Source organism: Falco naumanni, chromosome 1, assembly GCF_017639655.2.
Source record: "Falco naumanni isolate bFalNau1 chromosome 1, bFalNau1.pat, whole genome shotgun sequence".
Lineage (NCBI taxonomy): Eukaryota > Metazoa > Chordata > Aves > Falconiformes > Falconidae > Falco > Falco naumanni.
In genome coordinates this window covers 67,798,327-67,820,678 of record NC_054054.1, presented here as the reverse complement: position 1 = coordinate 67,820,678, position 22,352 = coordinate 67,798,327, and the positions used below count along the sequence as shown (strand labels likewise).

The 22,352-nt window shown below is 35.2% G+C and overlaps 1 protein-coding gene across 4 annotated transcripts in view; it reads left to right on the top strand.

Annotated features, from left to right (window-relative positions):
* SEC24B (SEC24 homolog B, COPII coat complex component) overlaps positions 1 to 22,352 on the top strand; it is a 49,808-nt gene that overhangs the window by 13,567 nt on the left and 13,889 nt on the right. For 3 of the 4 annotated variants that reach the window (XM_040597794.1, XM_040597813.1, XM_040597822.1), the window contains exons 4-17: positions 5,075 to 5,179; positions 9,945 to 10,025; positions 11,548 to 11,729; positions 13,302 to 13,486; positions 14,669 to 14,771; positions 15,628 to 15,754; positions 16,384 to 16,493; positions 17,437 to 17,549; positions 19,047 to 19,165; positions 19,518 to 19,573; positions 19,900 to 20,106; positions 20,741 to 20,864; positions 21,498 to 21,656; positions 22,114 to 22,287. In XM_040597794.1, the coding sequence (XP_040453728.1) occupies positions 5,075 to 5,179; positions 9,945 to 10,025; positions 11,548 to 11,729; positions 13,302 to 13,486; positions 14,669 to 14,771; positions 15,628 to 15,754; positions 16,384 to 16,493; positions 17,437 to 17,549; positions 19,047 to 19,165; positions 19,518 to 19,573; positions 19,900 to 20,106; positions 20,741 to 20,864; positions 21,498 to 21,656; positions 22,114 to 22,287 (1,845 nt within the window). The remainder of the gene's footprint in view (positions 1 to 5,074; positions 5,180 to 9,944; positions 10,026 to 11,547; positions 11,730 to 13,301; positions 13,487 to 14,668; positions 14,772 to 15,627; positions 15,755 to 16,383; positions 16,494 to 17,436; positions 17,550 to 19,046; positions 19,166 to 19,517; positions 19,574 to 19,899; positions 20,107 to 20,740; positions 20,865 to 21,497; positions 21,657 to 22,113; positions 22,288 to 22,352) is intronic. The other variant, XM_040597804.1, reaches the window with a different exon arrangement.

Sequence of the window (22,352 nt, the reverse complement as noted above, 5' to 3'; positions counted from 1 at the left end):
GCTTGTTTGTTTTGTTAGCAGTCTTACATGTCTGTTCCTCAAAAAGCCCTTCTTCCTAGTTCCCTTTAGTCTTCTAAAAAGCTGTTCACTTTTAACATCTTGGAAGGACGACTGTTGTGGTTTAATCTGGCAGGCAGCTAAATGCCACACAGCTGCTCGCTCACTATTGTGATCGGTCTGTATTGAAAAGTCAGGTGTAAATGAAACTTGCACTGGGAAACAGAGCAAGTTTGAGTATTAAATTCAAACTGATAGAATTGTTTTCTTACTCCCTAGCTGTAAGCTCCTGTGGAAAGCTGCTACAAGAGTCCTTGTGGGAGAACCGAGGTGTTCTTCTATAAGCTCCTTCTTTATTCTGATGTTGGTAGCCTCCTGACAAAGAATCAGTGGGTCTTGAGCCTTCTTTGGCCATGCTAATTCTACCCTGATGTTTTGACTTGCCTCTTGACTGTTAAATGTTGCTGTATCTAGTATTCCAAATGTAATTTACTGCATTGATTATTTTTTTTGACTGTGTTTTCTCTTGGTAATTTCAGAATTTTAAATTCTTACAGAGAAAGAACTCAGTGCGTGAGGTGGAAGTAGGTGTTAATTTTGTCCAGAAAATGTGACATGTTTAGTGTTCAAAATAATTGTAGAAAGCATGGGTTATGACTGTCACAGCATGTCTTTTTGTTCTTAAATTCCAAAATCCTCTGACATAAATGTCTGAATTTCCCCTTTTTCTCCATTTCGTCCTTTTTCTGGTGAAGTGAAAAATATAAAGAAGTAACTCGTTTGTGAATCAACTCTGTAGATCTTACAGGCAAAAAGATAATTCTTCATTGCTATAAAGTCCTATGCATGGTCTACCATTTTAAGGAAAATGATAAATCAGTTTATGAAACTGTGCTTGGTTCTTGCACAGTTTTATAGTTGACTTTGGTACTGGTTAGAATTTGTACTGTAGATGTGCTTGCTAGAAAGAAACCTGTTGCTTCATCTGACAAAGAAATTGCATAACCGTGTTTCTAATGAGAAAAAGGATTTTAGCTGTTGAACTGTGCTTGCCTTGATATGCAATATATATGTTCTTGCAGTGATTCCTGTATAATGTGTGAACATTTGGTGCATTAAATAGAAACCACTGCAGTTGCTGCTGAACTCTTCTCTAAATTCAAATACTTCCATATAAGTGAACATTAATGCAATACGTAGCTGAATGAGCACACTTTAAAACCAGCAATATACCTATGTCAGGAATATAAAGATGTTAGGAGTTTGCATTGATTTAGTTGTATTTATGTTAATATAATCAATAATAAATCCATGTACATGTCATTACAATTTCTATGTTTAGATGGTATTTTTATGAGCATTAGAAGACTTGAAATTCTTCATGTAGTTTCATTTGAGTCTGAAATACATAATGTATGCTTGCAATAACTTTTTATCAACAACTAAGTGTGATAAATTTATTTGTAGAAATTAACCTACTGAAAAAATAGAATACGTCTACTGAATATTTGTCTGAGTTGTTAGAATTCAAAGTGTGTTCCCCATATAGAGATCAAATGCCCTTATTATTTTCTTATAGAGTAGCATTGTCTACGTGAAAGCATTCTGGAAAACCAGTTTGAATTAATTTTTAAAGTGGATTTTATTGTTTTAAGCTCCTGTATGGGCATTCCTATACAGAATTAAAATACTATAATTGTTTACTGGGCTAAGTTCTAACAGGACAAAAAACCTTAGTGTATTAAAGCCTATTTAATCTTACATAGACATCTATACAAAATTAATGCAGGTAAAAATAATTTACTTGAAAATGGCATCCTAGAGATGAACTTTGAGAATGTGTGTCCTGTCTGAACGTTACTTGTGGACTCCCTTAGGTTTTATGTCGATGAGAGGAACTGATAAGTAAATGAAAATAACTTAAAGCAAAGAGCTTAAGAATTGAGAAAAGGAGGGTTCGTTTTGTGAGAACTACTATTTGTAGTATTAAGATCTTAATGCTGTAGAAAATTTGTTGAAAACATGAGGGTTATGGATAGAGAGCCAGTTGAAGAACTTCAGAATGTTTCTGCATGTGGTTAATTTTCATTTTTTGGTGGGGCCTCCATTATGAAACTTAAGCCACATAAAATATATGCTCTACATTTTAAAGTCTTTCATGGTATGGGTAGTTGTACTTAAAATACCTAAATAGTTGGTTTATTTCATAGGCAAATGAGTTCTTAACTTTTTGTGTCCTCCTGCCTACATTTCCAGATGTCTGTAACAGATAATTGGATAAAGCCTTAAAATGGGATATTACTACATCACAGGTATGCTGGTGGCAAGGGTTAGAAATTTCCAGTCCAAGAAGCCTGTGATGATTTAAATTATGTGGTTGCATTTTAAGCCAGACCTATGAAGTAATCTCACTCAAAATAAAGAATAATTTCAAAACAAGCTTTTATGGTTTTAAGAGTGAGATATTTTAACATTATTATAAACTCTGTAAAAGATACTAAGCAGAACTGGGTTGTCACAACAGAAATCATGATTAGGCACATGGTGGCACTTGGAACTGTTGTCTTCAGCCACTCACTTCTGCCCATCAGTTGCTTTTTCCCCTATGCTAGGTATTGCTGGTCAGTGAACCAAAATAGGAGGCTTCTCCACCCAAGAATGACTTGGTAAACTAGGTTATTTTTCAGCCAGATCAGTTCTCAGGTATTTTGTAGCTGGACAGTTGTGCTAGCACAGCACTGGAGTGGCCTAAAGGTAGGAATTTGTAGTACTGCTATCAATGAAAATAAAAAACATCTATGCAAACTCATAAGGCTGGTAAGTCAATCCAGCCCTGCCTCCAGAGGATTCGTGGTGACGTAGGTTATGATTCCTAAACTTCTGTGTCACTAACATATTTTTTAATCTCTGTATATTCTTTCTGAGCACATGTATCCTTTATGTATGTGACCAGTGACTGGAAAAGGGGGAGTTTTAGCAGAAGTTTGTTATTCTAAAGAACATTCCAAAGACTCCAAAGTAGTGTTAGTAGAATGACTGATTGAGTCTTTTTCTCTCATCTGCCCATACTTGGAATTTTTGCATTGGCATGCCCTTTCCCAGGTACATTTACTTTCTTTCTTATCTGTGTTATTTGTTAGAGGTATTTATTAGAGGTCTGTCTTTGTGCACTCACGCTGTGCCCATCTTCTTTTACTTTGGCTCTCAGTGTTACAGTGCATCTATTCTTGTCATCCTTTTTCCCCCCTTTCTACTTGCATGCTAATTATTTTGTTTTTTCTCCTTCCCAGTAACACAGTTGTTCTGTCTTACTCCTCGGTAGCTCTCCTAGGCCTGAGAAAAGACGTAGTCTCCTTGGCTGTAGTCTGGTTTTGCACAGAGTGGTTTTCTTGTATCCTTCTTATCAAGTACATCCAGTAGCCTTCATAAAAGATGGGACTATGAATCCCTTGAGGTAGTCCTGTATTTTAGCAGTATAGAGAAACTGAGGCAATGCAATGTACCTCAGTTGCACTTGGGTTGATTTTTGCCGTTGTCATTGTGACTACCTGTATTGTGGAGAAACTTAATTGGAATTGTACGAGTATTAATGCACTAGATAAAGTGAAATAATGTCAGTCTGTCCTTGCACTAACCTCTGTATGAAGGTTCAGCTTCTCAATGATGTTGTGATACGGTTTTGCGCTTGTTTTCTTTTTACTTCCACTATTTGAATAGATGCTCTTCACCTTGATTTCGTTGTTTTTTCTTAAGTGAAATTGAAGTGGTCCTCTTAGGTTCATTTGGTAACCCTTTTTTAAAAAGCCATGAAACTAACAGCATTTTTAGTCCTTAGTTAAATGTAACTACATCAATCTTTATTTTACTTAAAGTTGCGAATGGGGGTGATTATTGATTACCATGATAGTTTCAGATTACGCGTAACATACAACACTATAGTGCTTTACAGTGTTTAATAAAGAGCACTACCCTGATGGTGCCATAGTGCTTCTACAGGGAAAAAAATTCCAAATTCTGAAGAGTTTTGAAGAACTAGGATATTTTCACGCTAAGAAAAACAGTCATCAGATGCATTTACATGGGATGTTTCTGCCTGACTACAAGCATATTTAAAATCCTTGCTAACCCTGCCCCCATGACAAGAGAAACTTAAGATTTCTTGGAGGAGCTGAAATTGCATCTATCATGAGTAACATAGGAAATTAATTATAAGCCATTGCTGCGTGCTTTACTCTATTTTAAAATTGTATATATATGTTTTGCTTTTGGGTATATTTGTTCACATATGTTTAGAATAGATTTTGTTAAAAAAACCCCACCTAGTACTAAAAGAACCTCATAGATTACAGTTTGTACATGGTAATAGTTGTTGAGTTGTTACCAGACCTTAAAAGTGGACAGTGTATTTAGGTGCTTAAATATGGTCTATGAGACTGAATTTAGGCAGTAATTTAAAAATAAGGCTAACCAAGTTTTCAGGTTTACTTAGCTTAAATTTCACGGACTGTGTTGCTGAGGTGTATGTTTGTACTCTGGCATGTTGCAGCAGCATTATATTTCCTTGATTTCTGACAGTGTTTGGAATTCTCATGTGAATTATTCCTTTGTTAAAAGGGGCAGGTGTGCCAAGCAGAACTTGAGTATTAATGTTTTCATAACACAATTTGAATTTATCTAGGAAGGAGCTAATTTATTTCTATATATTAACTTATGAAAGTGTTCTGGTGGATAAACTGATATTAAATACATATACAGGAAGTCTCTGTGTGTGTGTGTGTGTGTTTAACTTCCTGATATGCATGTGCATACACACATATAGAAAAATTTCGTGCCAACTTCCGTGTGCTACTAATAACTTGCTAAACTAGTCCACTAAAACCTGCTTCTATTGTACTGCTTATATAGTTCATATATGAACTACAGTTCTGTAGTCCAGGGTTGTAGATTTAACTTTTTGCATGTTGGGATTTTCGCTAGAGTGGCTAATTTCTCTCACTTTTAATGCAATGATTTGTGACTTTCATTTCTCATCTTTCCTGTCTGTCTGACTCTTATGTTTGTGCTTTCCAATTCACAGGCATGCAGTATGGTGGATATGTTAATAATCAAGCTAGCTCTGCACCAGCTCCCTTGTCATCAAGTTCAGATGATGAGGAAGAGGATGAGGAGGATGAGGAAGCAGGTTGGCTTTAGCTTTACACCAGTATCTTGTTCTCTTCCTACTGAAATTTTGTTCCGTATTTCCATCCTCTGAAACTTTTTTTCCTTTAAGACAAAAATGTCACTCTGACTCATCATGTACCAAGTTAACTATAAAGTTCCCAGCTGTTTTTAGTGTAGTAAACAAAAAGGAGTTCAGTAGTGGTCAGCAAACGGTCTTTTTTTTGTCATTTTAATATCAGATGGTTTATGTATCTAACAAAGAAATATTCACAACTTGCAAGACCCCCATATTTTTGAGTTTCAGTATGTTTTAAACTCTTAAGTGAAGATAACTAGCTCTAGAACTCAGACTGATGGTTTCTTATGTTAAGCAGCTAGATACTGTTTGTATTTTTACATTAAACGATGTTTACCGTATTTCTCATGTTACATATAGGGAACTCTTACAATTAAGTTAGTAAAGTAAAATACTGAAAGATAGTAAGTTGCTTTTTAAGACAGTAAATTAATCTGTGCTGGTTTTTCTCTTTCCAAGGTGTTTCTCTATGATTAGGCACATAGGTTCAGTTTTAACCTGTTTGCTTTGTAAAGGAACTTAAAAAGTTTGTTTCCTTTTTTTTTTTTTTTTAAGAAGCAGTTTATCCTGATTGATTGAAATATTATATTCTTGGTTGCAAGGATTCTGCTTATGTTGTCCGAATGGCCTGGGTTTGCAAGTTTGATGTTTCTCACTATCTTAGCTTCTTGGATGGTAGCCCTTTTCTTCTAACTTAAAGAAAAGTCTTTGCAGTCTATAGATGAGTGGTAAGAGTGTAAAAAGCTTTTTGAGATTAAACATTAGACTTCCAGCCTTGTTGATAGCTGGAAGTAATAGCACATATACCTTGTGCTGAAATACTACAGCTATTTGTGTGTGTTGGCTTTGAGTATTTACTTGGGATAACAAACGTTTGTAACTTTTCCTGTAGGCTTATAATTCATATTGCAGCTAGGCAGAAAAAAATCAGTGCCGTATAATTCTGATTTTTTGATAAAATAATAAAATCGTTAAGCTAGAATACTGTGAAAGTAGCTTAGTGCACTCTTAGTAATACTGTGAAGAATGAAGCAAAACAATGACGACATCCAGGTCATAACCAAGAACAGTATGATGGGTTCATATTACCAGTTTGAGTAATAGTGATTCAACTGTTATGTTGAATTATTAGAACATTAGAAGAAATTAGTTGCTGTTGTTCTTTTTCCAAGGAGGAAGGCGCTTTCAGCAAAAGACATTTGTCATTGCTCCAGCCAGAGAAGGACAATATTTGGAGGGTGCAGTAATATCAATACAAGTGGTATTATTGCCTCCACTCCAGGGGAGCACAAATACTAGGATAATTTGCATATTCTGTTGCAAATCCTTGCTATTTCAGATTATTGGTTCAGTTTCTTTACTTTCTTACCCTTTTTGTGATAACACATTCTTGATCTTTCAACAGGCTTGAGTGTTAGTATGAAATTATGTATAGTAACTCTTGAATAAACTGTTCTTTCTAAATCTAAGGATACTTCCTAGTTTTAGATACCAGGTGTTGTTTTTGTTTTTTTTAAAGCTCTGATAAGTCCAATTAGACGTAACCAGCTAGAAAACAATTCTGCTTTGGGATATAAAGTTTGCTTTGGCTATTGTGATGCAGCTGCTGTTTGAACTCCACTTTCTAAAGAGTGGCTAAAAGCGCCAGAGGAGCATTTTGGTTTTGTTGCAGGGCTACCTAATGAATTTTCTGCAGATAATTATCATTGCCTAATCCAATGCCAAGTTTTCTGTCAAATGATGTGTCACTTTTTTTTTATCAGTTGCAACCTTTGTCTCCTTGCTTTGTTCCCTAAACCTACCAGAAACAAAGTTTTCATACTACCTACCATATTTCTAAAGTTTTCTACTTTGCAAAAGCCTGTAGCATTTGAGCTATCATTGAATTTATCTTATGCAAAAGAGTGAAAGGGCACCCATGTTCAATGTGTAGGATACCTGATTAATAAGCATCCCGTTTTATACCCTGTCATGAGGAGTTAATGTAAATCCTAAACAAATTCTGTAGACAGGTTTCTAGCTCAGGTGGTGCCGGTGGTTTTATGAAAAATAGGTGTTGGACATCTGGTTGCTTGTGTTAACATAGCTTACCAATTTTTTGTCACTCTTACCAGTTAGATCTTTAACTGTTGCCAAAGAGTTCTTGAAAACTCTGAAAGCAAAAGTTACGTTGATAAAATAATTACTTGTAACATGCTTTTATAGCTAAGCATTGCTTTTGTCTAAGCAGTGTTTTCTAATATTCTTTAGACTTTTTTTCTTTCTTCCTAATATGTTCTTTCATCTGTTGCTTATAAACTTTGACAGCTGTTGTAGCTTAATTTAAACATAGAAGAACTCTTGTTTAATTTTGTGGAAGTTCTCGTGTGTTTTATTGATGGAGAACCTGTAAGATTTCCCTGACACCGGTGACCAGCGTAGAGTTTGAAGCTACTTTTGGTCTGCAGGAAGCTGTACAACTCATTGCTTTTGAGTCAACTGTTTGTTTTCCAGTGGAGAGTAAACAGGACACATCATAGTTCTTGTAGGCACTGGGACTCTGACATTTCTCAAGAATATGTTACAAAATTTTGAAAGTTCTTTAGAAGTAAAGACCTTAAGTTGAAGGTATTCAGTAAGTATATGGGATACTCAGTAATGGGATTCACGTTGTTATTTAAGTTAAACACCTTGTTTGTGTTTCAAAATATCTGAGATTATGCTTTCTGACTAGAACTCTTCTGTATGTCAGAAATGATGCATAAATATTTTTTTCTAGTACAAGTATGACTAAATTGCATTATTTTTACTTACAGCATGATTTTAAAACACTTTCTTTCATATATTTGTCAAATTAGTTGCTCTTAACTTTTCCAGCAGAGCTTGGGAAGTACATATTTCTTTGCAACTCGCTGTATCATTAATATCTTCCTGGTGAAAATAGCAAACACATTTTATATGGAATTTTATTACAGATGGATATAAATTTACGAATACAATTTACTGGGGGGGGGGAAGCTCTGCAAAGAGTGACATAGTGGTTAAATCAGAAATCTTGAACCTTGTCTTGCACATTCGCAATTGCTTATATCCTCTTGGTATTTCTTTGAAATGCAGAATTAACTTCTGGTCAGACAAAAAATACTTCTTGAAAATTCTGAATCTTGATCTTGTTGACGTAATAAAAGTATATTTTTGCTTTCCTGTAGTAGGACTTACCAAACTTTTAAAAGCTGTGCTCCTCCTTGGGGAACAAAATAATGAATCCTGTTTCCTTCAGTTTCTAGAACAGGAAGAAAGGTAAAATTTGGTAGGAAAAGAAATCATGTAGTTATGTTCTGTTATAAACTTCAGGAAGAAAAAATAGGGGAAATTTACAACAATCTGAAAACTAACATTGTATGAGTTTCACAGTGTTTATATACTTCTAAAAATAAAATTATTCTTAGTGTTGTGTTTTTTTGGAATAGTTTTTCTATTTCTTAGCTGAACACTTTAAAGGCAAAATGATCAAAAATAATCTATACAGTCATGATGTTGCCATGGTATTAATGTGTTCCAAATGTCAGTGGTGTTATGTTTCCATATGCAGGAGTCTCTTTACTTGGAAATCTCAATTGAAGGGGGATCAAATCTGAATGTGTGACTATTTAAGTTCTTCCTAGAAATTCTTTCAGCCTCACAGTGGGATGTGTGGTCATGGTTGACCCTTCTGAGTAGAACAGTATCAGTGAATCTCTTTTGAGTTTATTCTGCCACAAAAGTTAGATAGATAGATAGATATGTAGATACACATATACAATTGACTTTATTGAATTCTTAAAGGTACTCTTTCCTCTCACTTCATGGCTTGGGGTGTTTTAAGGAGCAGCTGATACATTTAATCCCCTTGGCCCTTTTTCTTTGTAAATGTGTGTGAAATGGCACTGGAAGAAATTTTTTAAAATATATTTTTGTTTCCAGTATTTTACAGCAAGATATTCAAGATATACACATAGGGTGAACTAAAAATGAAGCATTAGGAGTCCCTTCAGTACTAACAACTAATTATGTGTGTGTCCATGTGCTTTTCTACTTCTGGCTAGTTAACTTCTGTTACTTACTTTTGCATAGTTACTTTTTACAATTTTTGTACTTTTGGTGCAGCCAAAACAATATGACTGAAGCCGAGACCACTTGTCAATGTTCAATGGAAAATAGAAGCTTTACATTGAAAACAAAAAAACCTTCTGAATTACAGCTGCACAGAAAGGAGGAAAGAATTAAATACTTGTCAGTTTTGCTTGAAGGTGGGGATGGTGCACAATCACTATGAAGAACACTTGTTTACAGTTATGAAGAAAGTCACAATAGAGACTATTTTAAAATTGTACGTAGCTTCAGTTGACGTAGTCTAGAAAGAATTTTTAGTTTAATAGAAAAATACTTTTTCTGTTTCAAGAAGCAACTTTTTTCATTGTTTTTGTCCTTTTCCCATTGATATCTCTTGCTGTTTGTTGGGCATGTGTTGCTTTATTTGTTTTTTAATACCATGTTGATTGTTTATCTTTTCCTTCCTCTCCTCTGTAGTGGTAATAGCTTTGAAGCTGTAGGGCTGAACTGGTGTTTTTTCACAGGATCTTTCTTGACAGTTTCTTAAGAAAGCTTTTAGAAAAAAATCTTAGTCTCTCTATTTCTCAAAAATTTGCCATTCCTAAAGCACCTAACTTAAATAATTTTCCTTCCCCAGCAATTGATAGTTCCTCTACTACGAGCAGTGCCTCTCCTGTTCTGAACAATTATGATGCCCTGGAAGGAGGTGGCTATCCAGGTAAGCAGTTTATCACATGGTAATTATGAATTGTTTGTTTAAAGACTTAAATTCCTACTGTTTATGATTGTTTTTTAACTTATTTCTGGTGGTGTCTGTTTTTAATTAGCAAGTAGGCGAAATGAAATGTCTATGAAAGGAGTGGGTGCAATCATTAGAGAGCATACCTTGCTTTTTTTTAATCAGTTTTCATGGTTTTAACAGTGAAGTTGGAGTAACCATTTAATAAAGCTTCCCTGTATCGTAAGTCTTACTTCCCATTGTAGTATTGATGGTAGTGCTGGAAGTATGGTCTGTGAAAGCAGGCATCTTTTTCTAGGTTATACTATATACCTGATTGTGTTGACGTTAGTAGCCCGTAATAGTTGATATGCCACTGAAGTTTTGAGACAAGCGATACCAGTTTGCAGAGACGCTTGGATCAGGTTATTTTATTCTATTTTTCATTGTTTAAAGAAAATGGCTGCTATTTTGCTTATTTTTATCTGTAAAAATATCAGGAGTGTCAGGTTTGTTCTAAGTGAGCCTATTAGCAAACTACCTCAGTCTTGAAATGGTAGAGCGGTCATGTTGAGAGCAGGTGAAAAAGATGCTGTTCAATGTGGGTATGTTAACCAATACTTTAAATGATAATTGGATTAATTTGGGGGACCTCCCTGTCTAGCTTTTTTGCATTGCTCTGGCCTCTGAGACTTAAAGTAGTTTGCTTAGTTTAATGGATTCCTGTGTAAAGTACAATCTCCGTTAAATAAAAAGCTGATACTGCTGTCCACATAGGGTCTAGCTCATGCAACAAGGGGTAGCTGAGGTATGGCTGCAGGGTTATGAATTCTGATTTCTCAGCTAATAAGTAACCATTTTGGTTCTGCTGAAGGCATATTCCAAAAATAACTTGTTACTTCTGTTTTCCTCCTGAAACCTAGCCCATGTTTATAAACATTTCTAAAGAGTAGTTTCTTCTCTTTAGAACCGTTAAGTTTTCTATGAATTTAGGTCTATATGTTACTTCCAGTTTGGCCTTCAAAAATAGTGGGACTAAACTGTGCTGCAGGGATATACAGGCACGACTAGTAATACTTCAAGAAAAGCTCTGTCTCTACGTTTAGAAAATAGTTCTGTCACCTTAGCCATATGTTTTAACAGTATTCATAAGTGATAGAGGAGAGACTAGGCATGAATGGTCTCTTCTGTGGTTTATGTCAAGTAAAAATCTTGGAATAAAATGTTGTTCTAAGGTTGGGGGTTTTTTTCATTCAGTTGAAATGCTTCTTTTTTTCCTAAGTTGCATGGGTAAAATAGCATTTTGCTAGTAGTTACATAAGTCTGTAGTCTTCTTCCCATGTCTATGTCCCCTTTGCAGTAATCTGCGCAGCTAATTTATTTGGTCAGTGCAGATAAACAACCTGGTGGATAATGCAAAAACTTAAATGGAAGTGTTGTTTTAAGTATTTAGGAGTTTACATCTAAAATGAAGAAATAGTAAGTGTATTCAATACCTGTGGGATTTCTTTTGTCCTTCCAGAGACGCGCTCTGTGACCAGCAGTCCAGTTCCTGCTCCATCAGTCCCCCAAACATCAAAAGCTTCCAAGCCCTTTGGTTATGGATATCCAACACTGCAGCCTGGCTACCAAAATGCAGCAGCACCTACTCCTGTGCAGCCCAGTAATCCAGGACACCATCCTGGGCTTCAGCACTATCCACAGGTTAGTATTTTAAATTTAAAAGTAACATCATGGGAACAGTCTTTTCTGCATTATGTATTGCTTTTTACATATTTTCATCTTTTATTTTTATAATTTCTGAGACAGATGTTAAGTATAATATTGATGTCATATCTCTGGATCTTAACTTCTTACTAGAAAGATTTTGGATTAAAATTTTAAGTGTATCTCCAAATAAGCTTAAAAATTTTGCTTCATCAGTTATTAGCAGCGTTCACAGTTTCAAGGTCTGATGTTTCAAAGAGCTGTACTTTATTGATAGGAAAACATGCAGAAGCATAATGAAGTACTTGATCAGCAAACGTAAGTTTGATTAGAGCACTGCTATGGGCTATGATCTCGAGCATTATGTTGCGTTATGGGCCAAGTATGGCATAAGGTCCAAATGAAAGAGCTCTTAAAGCCTCTGCTGGGTGTGTAGTGGAGCAGGCTGCCTCCTGCATCTGCTCTATCTTCCTGGTAAAGAGAGCACCAAACACCCAAGAAGTTGTATATGCTCACCTGGCTCCCAGTGTGCATGGGAGTCACCCAAGAACAGTGAAATTGAAGAAGAGGCAAGACACTGAGGCAAAATACAAATGCTGAAGCAGTGCAGATAAGTGTGTGAGAAGGGGTATAGAAAATGAAACATACTGATTTACAAATTCCGCTCTCTGAAATAAGGCCTAGCTGGCAAATGAGTTGAAGCTGGTGTTGGAGTTGATCAGAATTTCTTACTGAACTGAGTGTAGTACCACAAGTTGGCATATAATATCCAGGAATGCTTTTGCTGGCGCGGAGGTAATGTAAAATGTTACCTGGAGGAGATGTTAATTATATATTCATTTATTGCATCTTTTTTGAAAGACTTCATCTTCACTATAGTGTGAGATGGAGTTAGGCTTTTCTCAGGAGTACAGTAAAAGAATAAAACCCAACAATTAGAAGTAGCAAGTGAAATTCCAGCTGAACATAGGAGAAGATTCTTCAGAATGGGAATGGGGAAGCACTAGAACAGACTATGTTATGAGATCGTCAATCCTTAGCTATTTTCAAGACTCAGCTGGACAAAGCTATGAGCAACCTGATTTTGAATTTAGCCTTGCTTGAGCAGGGGGTTGGACTGCCAGACCTCAAAGGTGCCTTCCAGACAAACAACTTCTCCTCTTCTATGGCATTTTATTTTGATTTTAAAATAAATACACGAAAAGTTTCTTTAACGTGGAAAAGTTACATTGTAATGTCTTCAAAGGGGGAAAAGAACTGTCACCTTGCTGGTAACTTGTTTTCTTATGCTTGAAAATCTTGAAGGATTGTGTGTGGCTTCAAATGTTGATTTCTAATATGAATTTCAGTTTTGTCCAATGATACATATTTGGAAGGTGCGTCACATTTGTCTTAGAATTTTTAGATTTCTACCATACAACTCTTTTCTTGTTTGTTTGGGTTTGTAACTGACTACCGCTGGATCTTTTTTTTAAATATCTCTCTGGAAGAATTGGAATCACAAGATTAAGGTGGTGGTTTAAACATGATTGTGTGTTTACCCATTTGCAATGCTCTTCCTTTTTTCAGCAATATCCAGGTGTGAACCAGCTAACCTCTTCCATAGGGGGGTTAAGTCTACAGCATTCTCAGCAGCCAGAAAGTTTGAGACCAGTAAACCTTACACAAGATAGAAATATTTTGCCTGTATCTTCAGTTCCAGCACCTGTGCCTAACTTGAATTCTGATCTTAGGAAACTAAACTGCAGTCCAGAGTAAGTGTACTGTCTAGAACAACATCTTACATTTTTTCAGTGACTAACAATTATTTAAAGCATCAAAAAATATGTAAACTGACTGCTGATTTTTAATCTTTGTGATGAGCTAATATACTCCCTTTCACTTGAAAATAAGTTTATCCTCTGCATCCTTATACAAACGTTGAAATTGTCCTGCCATCAAAATACATTATATACAGTGAATGTAGCTCGCTTATTAAAACATGAAGAAACCTGCTTAATCCTTGCCTTGATTTATGCATCTAAAAAAAATAATTAATAAACACCTTCACTTTATGCAGTACATTACGTAGAATATTTTTGTAATATTGCATAGATATTTTTTTCCCAGAAAATTACAATGATAATTTTTAAATACACTGAATAAACTGTGAGTATATTTTACTGTGGTAATCCTGCAATTATGATGTATCCTTTCACCTCTAATGCTAAGTAGTAGTATCTACTATCCCACATCAGGGGCAGCTAGGTACGATGGAAACTGCTCTCCCCCAAAGATCTTATTCTAATTCCAGAATAAAATTTATACATTGCCCCAAATTAACTCAGCTTACTGCCCTAGTGGCAATGCATGATCCTACCAGAAAACAGGAATAACAAAACTGGGGATCTCAAAATCATTTGTATGTGTGGAACACTTTGGACAGCACTATTCGTACATAGGGATTTTTTAGTGCCCTTTAGTGTTAAGTCCACCCTCCACTTTACATACACAAAAGAAAAGATATTTTTTTTACTCTCCCAGTATTTGAGATCTACTATTTTCTTGTATTTTCTACTATTCCCTTATAGAATTGCTTTCTGAGAACTAGTGAATACTGTATTCCTTCTTTAGTTCCTTCACCCTAAAATTCTTTATAATGAATAAAAAAAGATGTCACTTTACATAGAGTGCTGTACCAAAAGCAGTTTTATCTCTTTATTGCAAGTGGTTTTGATATACTTGTGTTGCTGAACTACTAAATTGGGAGGCAGGAAAGTATTTGTTTCTTTAGGAAGCTTTTTTAATCTCTGTGGTGCATTAATTTTGCTTATTAAATAAGCTTTGTAAAACAGGATTTCTTAAATTTCAAAATTCTTCAAAATCAGATGTTAACACAGTGGGTTTAATTTCTTCCAAATTTTCATTTGCAACATAATATTTTTATTTCTTTTCAGCTCCTTTCGATGTACATTGACAAATATTCCACAGACACAGGCTTTGTTAAACAAAGCTAAGCTTCCTTTGGGTTTGTTGCTACATCCTTTCAGAGACCTAACGGTAAAGTAGCTTTTTTTGGTTTTAGTATCTATATTTAATATATGCATTTGTTGTACTTTTGTTCAAACAATAAAATACAATGAATTGTAAGTCCTGAATTTAACAAAAGTAGCAAAAAATTGTTTGGGTCTTAGAGAGGAAGAAGGGATAAAGCCTTGCAGCTGCTGCTCTTTGAAATTCGTAAGGGAAATAGTTTTGGACATGTCCTTCAAAAATTTTTCCATACTGTGTGAATGTTTGCTTGTCTGTGGTTTTCTGAAGCTGTGAATTACTACTCTGTGTGTTTGGCTCAGAACTGGCAGCTACCTGTCTTGAGGTGCTTTTGTTGGATGTTTTACTGGCATGATAAATTCTGTAAGTAGAAGATAAGCACAATGTAAGATTGAAGCTGTGTTCGTAACTGTTAAGCAACTCCTCTCCACCTAACTTACTTGTATTGATGTGAAGAGGTGAATAACTCTGATATGACTTATTTTCATATAGTGTGTGTTCTTTGTGTAAGGTTTGCTGTCTGTCATATTTAGTCACCCAGAGTTGTCCTGTCTTTTGTAATTCCTTTTACCATAGTAGTTCTGCTATTGTAACTGTGTAATTTAAAGTAATTTCATGAAAAATCTTACTACATCTTTGACTTGTGAGATTGGATTGAGACAATGATTAAATGTTATTTCTTCTGATTTTCAATGGGAGGATGTTTATAATAGGCATCGTAATCACTCTGTGTGAAAATAAGCTAAAAAGATGAAAGATAAGAGTATCTAGTTTTATGAAGCTTTTATGCACTGTACTGCACAGTAATGTTTTCCATTAAATGTATTATGTACCTTTGTTACAGCTTACCATTTTTTCTTTTTAGCAATTACCAGTAATAACAACAAGCACAATAGTGAGGTGCAGATCCTGCAGGACGTATATCAACCCTTTTGTTTCTTTCATTGATCAAAGGAGGTGGAAATGCAATCTGTGTTATAGAGTGAATGATGGTAAGTTTCTGCAGCAGGAGATGCTTCCATTTATAGAATCTCTTTTGAGTATTTGCAGTATTTTGAGTATGGGATACTTTAGATTAAAATGTAGGTGAAAATGGCAGTGGTTTTAGGACGTTTTTTAAAATGTGTGGATCATAAGTCAAATGTGCTGTGCATTTTCTGAAGCAAGAGGTTGTTTTGCGATTTTCTGGGAGATGAAGAAAATGTGATCATATTATCCTGATTACTTGTGTAACAAAATCAACTCAACTCCACTGACTGCTGTCGCAATATACAAATGGACACATGATGACAGCTAATATTGTCTGTAATCTAGGCCAGAGGTTATGAGAAACAATACAGATTGAAGCTTGTTGTGAAATGCTCTATTTGCATTGGTGTTTTAAAATTGGGGATATATTGCTGTTTTAAATAAACCTCTCGTTTCCAGTTATTTAACTTTGATGCTTCTTGGGATACTTGAAATGTTTGTTTGTTTTATTTAGCCTTACTCTGAATTTTTTTCTGTTGTTAGTGATAATTGAGATATGTCTGCATTAGTTTGTTTGTAGCTGCCATAATGGTTTTTATTTGTTGACAAATATATAAACTTTTTTTGTGGGGGAAACTTTTTTTTTTCCTAGTTCCTGAAGAATTTATGTATAATCCTCTGACACGATCTTATGGAGAGCCTCACAAACGGCCAGAGGTCCAAAATTCTACAGTGGAATTAATTGCTTCCTCAGATTATATGGTAAAAAAAGTTTTTGTGGTAACTTCAATAGCAATTGCATGTTAATATAAATGTGTTTGAAATTAACATTGCATATTACTCCAGTGGTGTGATTTAGTTTTCCTGTGAAGGTCCTCTTAACACCAGAGAACAGTTAAAATTCCTATTCATTTTGAGTGTTGGCAGAGGCTTTTCAGTTAAAGGCAATTGCAATATGTGTAGTCCAGTGCAGTTTCATGTGGCATACATAGTCTGATTTGAGTCCGATGCAATGTGGTTTCTGGTTTTCTCCTTCATTTTGAAGAGGTTTTAAAAGACCAGTAATGGAATAACAAGGGAATTAAATTGGGTTCAAATTTTTAGTTAGTAATTGTGACAGAAACAATGCTAACTAGGAGTGAACCTACAGTTGCTGTGGTAGCAGTCTTGTCTCCAAGAAAGATAAACAAGGCCTGGGAAAAGGCCCTGTTCATAATTCCATTATTAACAGCAGCAAAAATAAATTGTTCTCTTGTCTTTGAATTGAAACAACGTGGCCAAGGCGTTTGGCAATAAGTAAATACAGCTTGTTATATGGTTGGGAAGAGGATGTAGGTAGAAAATTTAACCCCATTTAATAGATCACATTGTTCACGTACTGAATAAAATGTTTTGAAGAGTGATTTCCATATCTGGCATCAGTGTCACGTTTGAGTTGACTGAAGGGGAGAATAAAATACCCAATTTCTGTTCTGAAGCATAACACCGTATGCTTCCTACAAATGGGAATTAATAACCACTGGGACTGTGGTTAAATCTATCTGCGTGACTCTTAGTAGATCAGTTTTATTGCATAATGTATACCTTGCATTTTTCTAAGTATTCCCTTTTTTGACTTCCCTTTTTAATGACTAATAATTTTTAACATTTCTTTAAATATGATTTTTGAACATTTTTTTATTTTTATTTTTTTTTTACTTTTTAGCTTCGTCCTCCTCAGCCTGCGGTATATTTATTTGTTTTAGATGTGTCTCATAATGCAGTGGAGGCTGGATATTTGACAATAGTCTGCCAGTCATTGCTGGAAAACCTAGACAAGTAAGAACATAAATAACCTTTTCAAATTATCTAACATGTTATTATGAACAATACTAACCTACAGTTTTGCAGAAAACTTGCATATAGTGTTTAAACGTTCTGTCCCGAAAGGACAGAAGTTCTGTTGCCTGAGATTCTGAAATGTGACACATGTCTAAAAACCAAACCAAACCACCAACCAAGCAAAAAAAAAACAATCCCCCCACAAAAAACCATACTGAAGCAATTTAGATGATGAGAGCTATCCCTGCATATGATTACAAAAGTGGATCTGCAAATAATTTACTTAATTATCTGCAAAGAATATTTATCTGTGACTTGGAATAATGTGTTGACTGTGCAAACACCTGTAAACTGTGGTCTTCCCTGCTGCCTAGACCAACAAAACTAAGTAAATTACAGTGATTAAATTGGCTGGTTCTTGCACTAAAATGGCCGAGGTGCTGCGTACTGGAATGTTGTAACCACTAGTGTGAGACTGCCTAGGTGAATTGCGTTGTCAGTTTGGGATTTTTTTTTTTTAGATCACAGTTACTTAGATCTACCTGTGCCACTTTCTGTCTGTTCTCATTTTTGTACTGGAACGGCATGTATGGGATTGTTGGTCGTGCTTTTTGAGGGAGGGTTAATAAACTTCACTGTGTTCATGTCTTCTGAAAACTAATTTGCATCCTATGGAGGCCTCACTCTGAAAACTTGTTTTCTACAAGTTTTTCCTAGGAAGCTTGATTTTAATTTCTGACAAAGACATCAACATGTACAACAAAAATCTTCATTTAAATGTATTGGTTTAGTCTGGCTTTGTTCAGATCTTTACAGGTATTTTGTCAGATTCTCAGAAATAGGCTAAATTCCTATAGGAAGATTCATAAAATTCCATGCAAAGTCTATAGGAAAATCAGTACATCCAGTTAATTTATATACCCAGATGGTAAACCCAGTATTTGCCTCTTGCTTTTGTTCAGTCATGGTTTTCAGAGCTTGCTGATGTTTTGTATTTTATTTGAGCAATCCTGTTTAGGTTTTCTTTTTGTAATTTTAATACCATACATAAGAATATTGTCCACATGAGAAACAAGTATGTTGCATTGTAGAGACATTAGATTTTGCTTTAGAGCTGTAAGTATTGTGTAACTAAACTAGTAATTGGGTTTTTTGAGTTATGAAAGAGCAGAATGCACTGTTTTCTGTTGGAGAACTGAGAAGGCTACCATCTTTCATGTGTCAGTGTAACATTTAAATGAACCTACTAAGTTCTGTCTTGGAATAAAGCATCATTATATTAGTGCTTATCCATATTCTATTTTTATCTCAGCTTTTCAGAAAATGCTGAAAAAATACTGCTTGTATTCATATTCCAGATCTCCTTTCTTTTGTTCTCCCTTCACCCCTGTATACAATGAGCTGAGTTTCTGCTAACATCAGCAGAAGCTGTGCATATGTATGTGTCTTGGGAGAGAAATTTAGGGCTTAATAGTTTATTTTTTAATGCTTCAGGCTGCCTGGAGACTCAAGAACAAGAATAGGGTTCATAACGTTTGACAGCACTGTTCAGTTTTACAACTTACAAGAAGGTTTATCTCAGCCTCAGATGCTAATTGTCTCAGATATTGATGGTAAGTAAAAAGAAAATTAAAACTACATTTTTGAGAAGCTACTTTTTTCCCAGAAGAAAGATCAGAATCTCTCAAATACTGTGATATTAGGTCAATTTTACTGAATGTATAGGAATATATATTTGAAAAATAATCTTAACTACAGAGCAGGTGGTGTTTAAAAAGTGAAATTCAGATGTTAATTTGGCTTTACAAAACTTGTTTTATTCATAGACTGTGCTGTTCTCTCTAACGTATGTATTGGAAAAGTAGACTATTTCATTGTATGTATAGCAGCGGTCAGTGAAATGTTTTATTCTATTTTAATGTTATTTTTTTCTTTAATAAAATGCTTTTTCCATTCTCCCTACAGATATTTTCCTGCCTACGCCAGATAGTTTACTTGTAAATCTCCATGAAAGCAAAGAGGTATGATTGCTCAAAATATGACATCAAATTTAAGGAGTTAAATACTCAAAATTAGACATTCCTTCTAAACTTTGAATTCCAGCCTATCTTCATAATACATAATTCCAATACTACTTTTTAATTATGGAGGTATTACATGCTGTTTGTTTGTTTGCACCATAGTTTTTAAAATTACAACTTTGTTTTCTTTAGTGTGTTGAAACAAAGCTGAAATATTTATTACTGATTTTTTCCACTTCAGTTATGGCAGTCCCCTACTTTTTTAGAAATAGCAGAAAATCTCAAGCTTGCAAAATTCCATAAACACCTTTCAATCTGTTCTGTAGCTGATAAAAGATCTACTGAATGCGTTACCAAATATGTTCACCAATACAAGAGAAACACACAGTGCACTGGGCCCTGCTCTTCAGGCTGCGTTTAAACTGATGTCTCCAACGGGTGGCCGGATATCTGTCTTTCAAACTCAGTTACCATCTCTGGGAGCAGGGCTTTTACATTCCAGAGAAGACCCCAATCAAAGGTCAAGCACGAAGGTACAACAACTTCCTTGAATATTCATCTCATGAGACTAGGGAGCAGCTGTGTCTTTCTGACTTGCATAGTTCTGCAGATCAACTCTGGGGGTTTTTTATAACAATTCACTAAATTGTAATGATTTAAAGTCTGTGTTTGTGCATTTAAGATCACTGGTTTATGCATGTATGTGTGTGTGGAATTACTTGTTTTGAAGTGCACGAGCTCTTTTTTGGGCCTTTGGTCCATAGCTTTTCTTGGCAAGCAAAAGAAGCTGCAAATATCTCTGACCGAGTTGATAGCAACCTGGGTTTTGAACTAAAGCATGGTTATGTTATTGTAGACCTAAAACATGATTTCTTATTTTTATGGCCTTGTATGCCCTGTATCCAGTGTTACAAATAAACATTCATGTAACTATGTATGAGAACATAAACTTTCTTGAAAGTAGGAACATAAGTGTTTGTAAATACAAACTAAAATAACATGGAGCATAAGGAAAATAATTTCTCCAGGTGGAAATGCCTATAAATTATTGTTTAAAGGAAACTTCCTTATTACACTTTTCTACTGAATAATATTCTTTTGTTTCATGAAGTCTTAAGAGAGCATGATTTAGTCTTAACTGTTTCCTGTATAATTTATTCACCAAAGGTGGTCCAGCATCTTGGTCCAGCAACAGATTTTTATAAGAAGTTGGCACTGGACTGCTCAGGCCAGCAGACTGCTGTGGATTTATTTCTCTTAAGTTCACAATATTCTGATCTAGCTTCTCTTGGTAAGGAGTACCTAACGTATGCTTTCGCTCTTTCCATACTGTTGTCTGTCTTTGGAAGCACAGGTTACTTAAGGAATTTTTAAATCACGTAGACCTTTTTGTACTTTTGTAAATGCAGCTAATGCTGTAAGGAATTAACTTTGAAGTTGATAGCAGTAAAGAACAGGAGGTTTGGATTGATGGTATCAGACAATTTATTCTGGAAATTCAGTTTTAAACAAGGTGCTGCTCTCCTGCTCAAGAACAGGAAACAGCTTATGGCAAGGAGTTAATAAAGCTTAATCTTAAGAGTAGAACAGAGTTCTCATCTTTCAGGATTGAACAAAGATTTGTGTCTCTGTGCACACTTGATTTTACCTCTACACCTTTAAATATTTCTGCATGCACTCCTGTCTTAGCTGCCAAAGGTAGCATGCTTATTGAAGTAAGTGTGTAATTAGATAATTGTGTATTGGGGTGACTCATCACTGTCTTGGGTGGCCTGAGTATGGACCAGTTGCTGTCTTAGAGATGCAGGTCATATCAAGAAAAAGATGAACATAGATGTGACTTGGCAGAAGATTGGGCATGATTTTTGTTCCTGACATCATGTTACGGTTTTACCTCTTAACCATGTCTTTTCCCCCTTCACAGCTTGCGTGTCCAAGTATTCTGCTGGATGCATCTATTACTATCCATCTTTCCACCATAGCCATAATCCTGCTCAGGCTGAAAAGTTGCAAAAAGACCTTAAAAGATACCTTACAAGAAAGATTGGGTTTGAAGCAGTTATGCGCATAAGGTGTACAAAAGGTAAGTTTTAAATACAGATATATATGGAAAAGTTGGTGTAAGCTTATTAACTATTATTTTGGATGTGCTTCGCCTTTAGCAACAGTAGACAATTAGTAGCAGTCAGGTTATTTCTTTTCCACTGAAGAGTAAGGTAGTTGCCTTCTTGATGTGTTACATTAGCTTTTCCCTTTTTTTTGTTTCTTTTTTTTTTTTTTTTTTTTAATTTAAGATGGCACTATCTCATTTCAGCTGAGTTGATATGTAGTGTAAGGGCATCATTCAGTTTGGAGTCTTCAGAATTGGAACATGAGCTGTACAGGATCATGCTGAAATGTCTAATGATTCATGTAATTGGTTCTATGTGATAGAATAAGTATTTTTACTGTTTTCTTAAACATAGCTTGATGGCTGTGAGTTTTAATTATTGATAGTTTTTCATGCTGTTTTAATCTCACTCTGATTAATCTGCTTCTAGGTCTTTCAATACACACTTTCCATGGTAACTTTTTTGTACGATCTACTGATTTATTGTCCCTTGCCAATGTCAATCCTGATGCTGGATTTGCAGTACAAATGTCCATTGAGGAAAGTCTGACTGACACATCTTTAGTTTGTTTTCAAACAGCTCTTTTGTATACTTCCAGCAAAGGTAAGTAAATTCAAATGGATTGACCACTGGGCTTTTTGGTTTTTTCTAACATGATGTTTGTATAG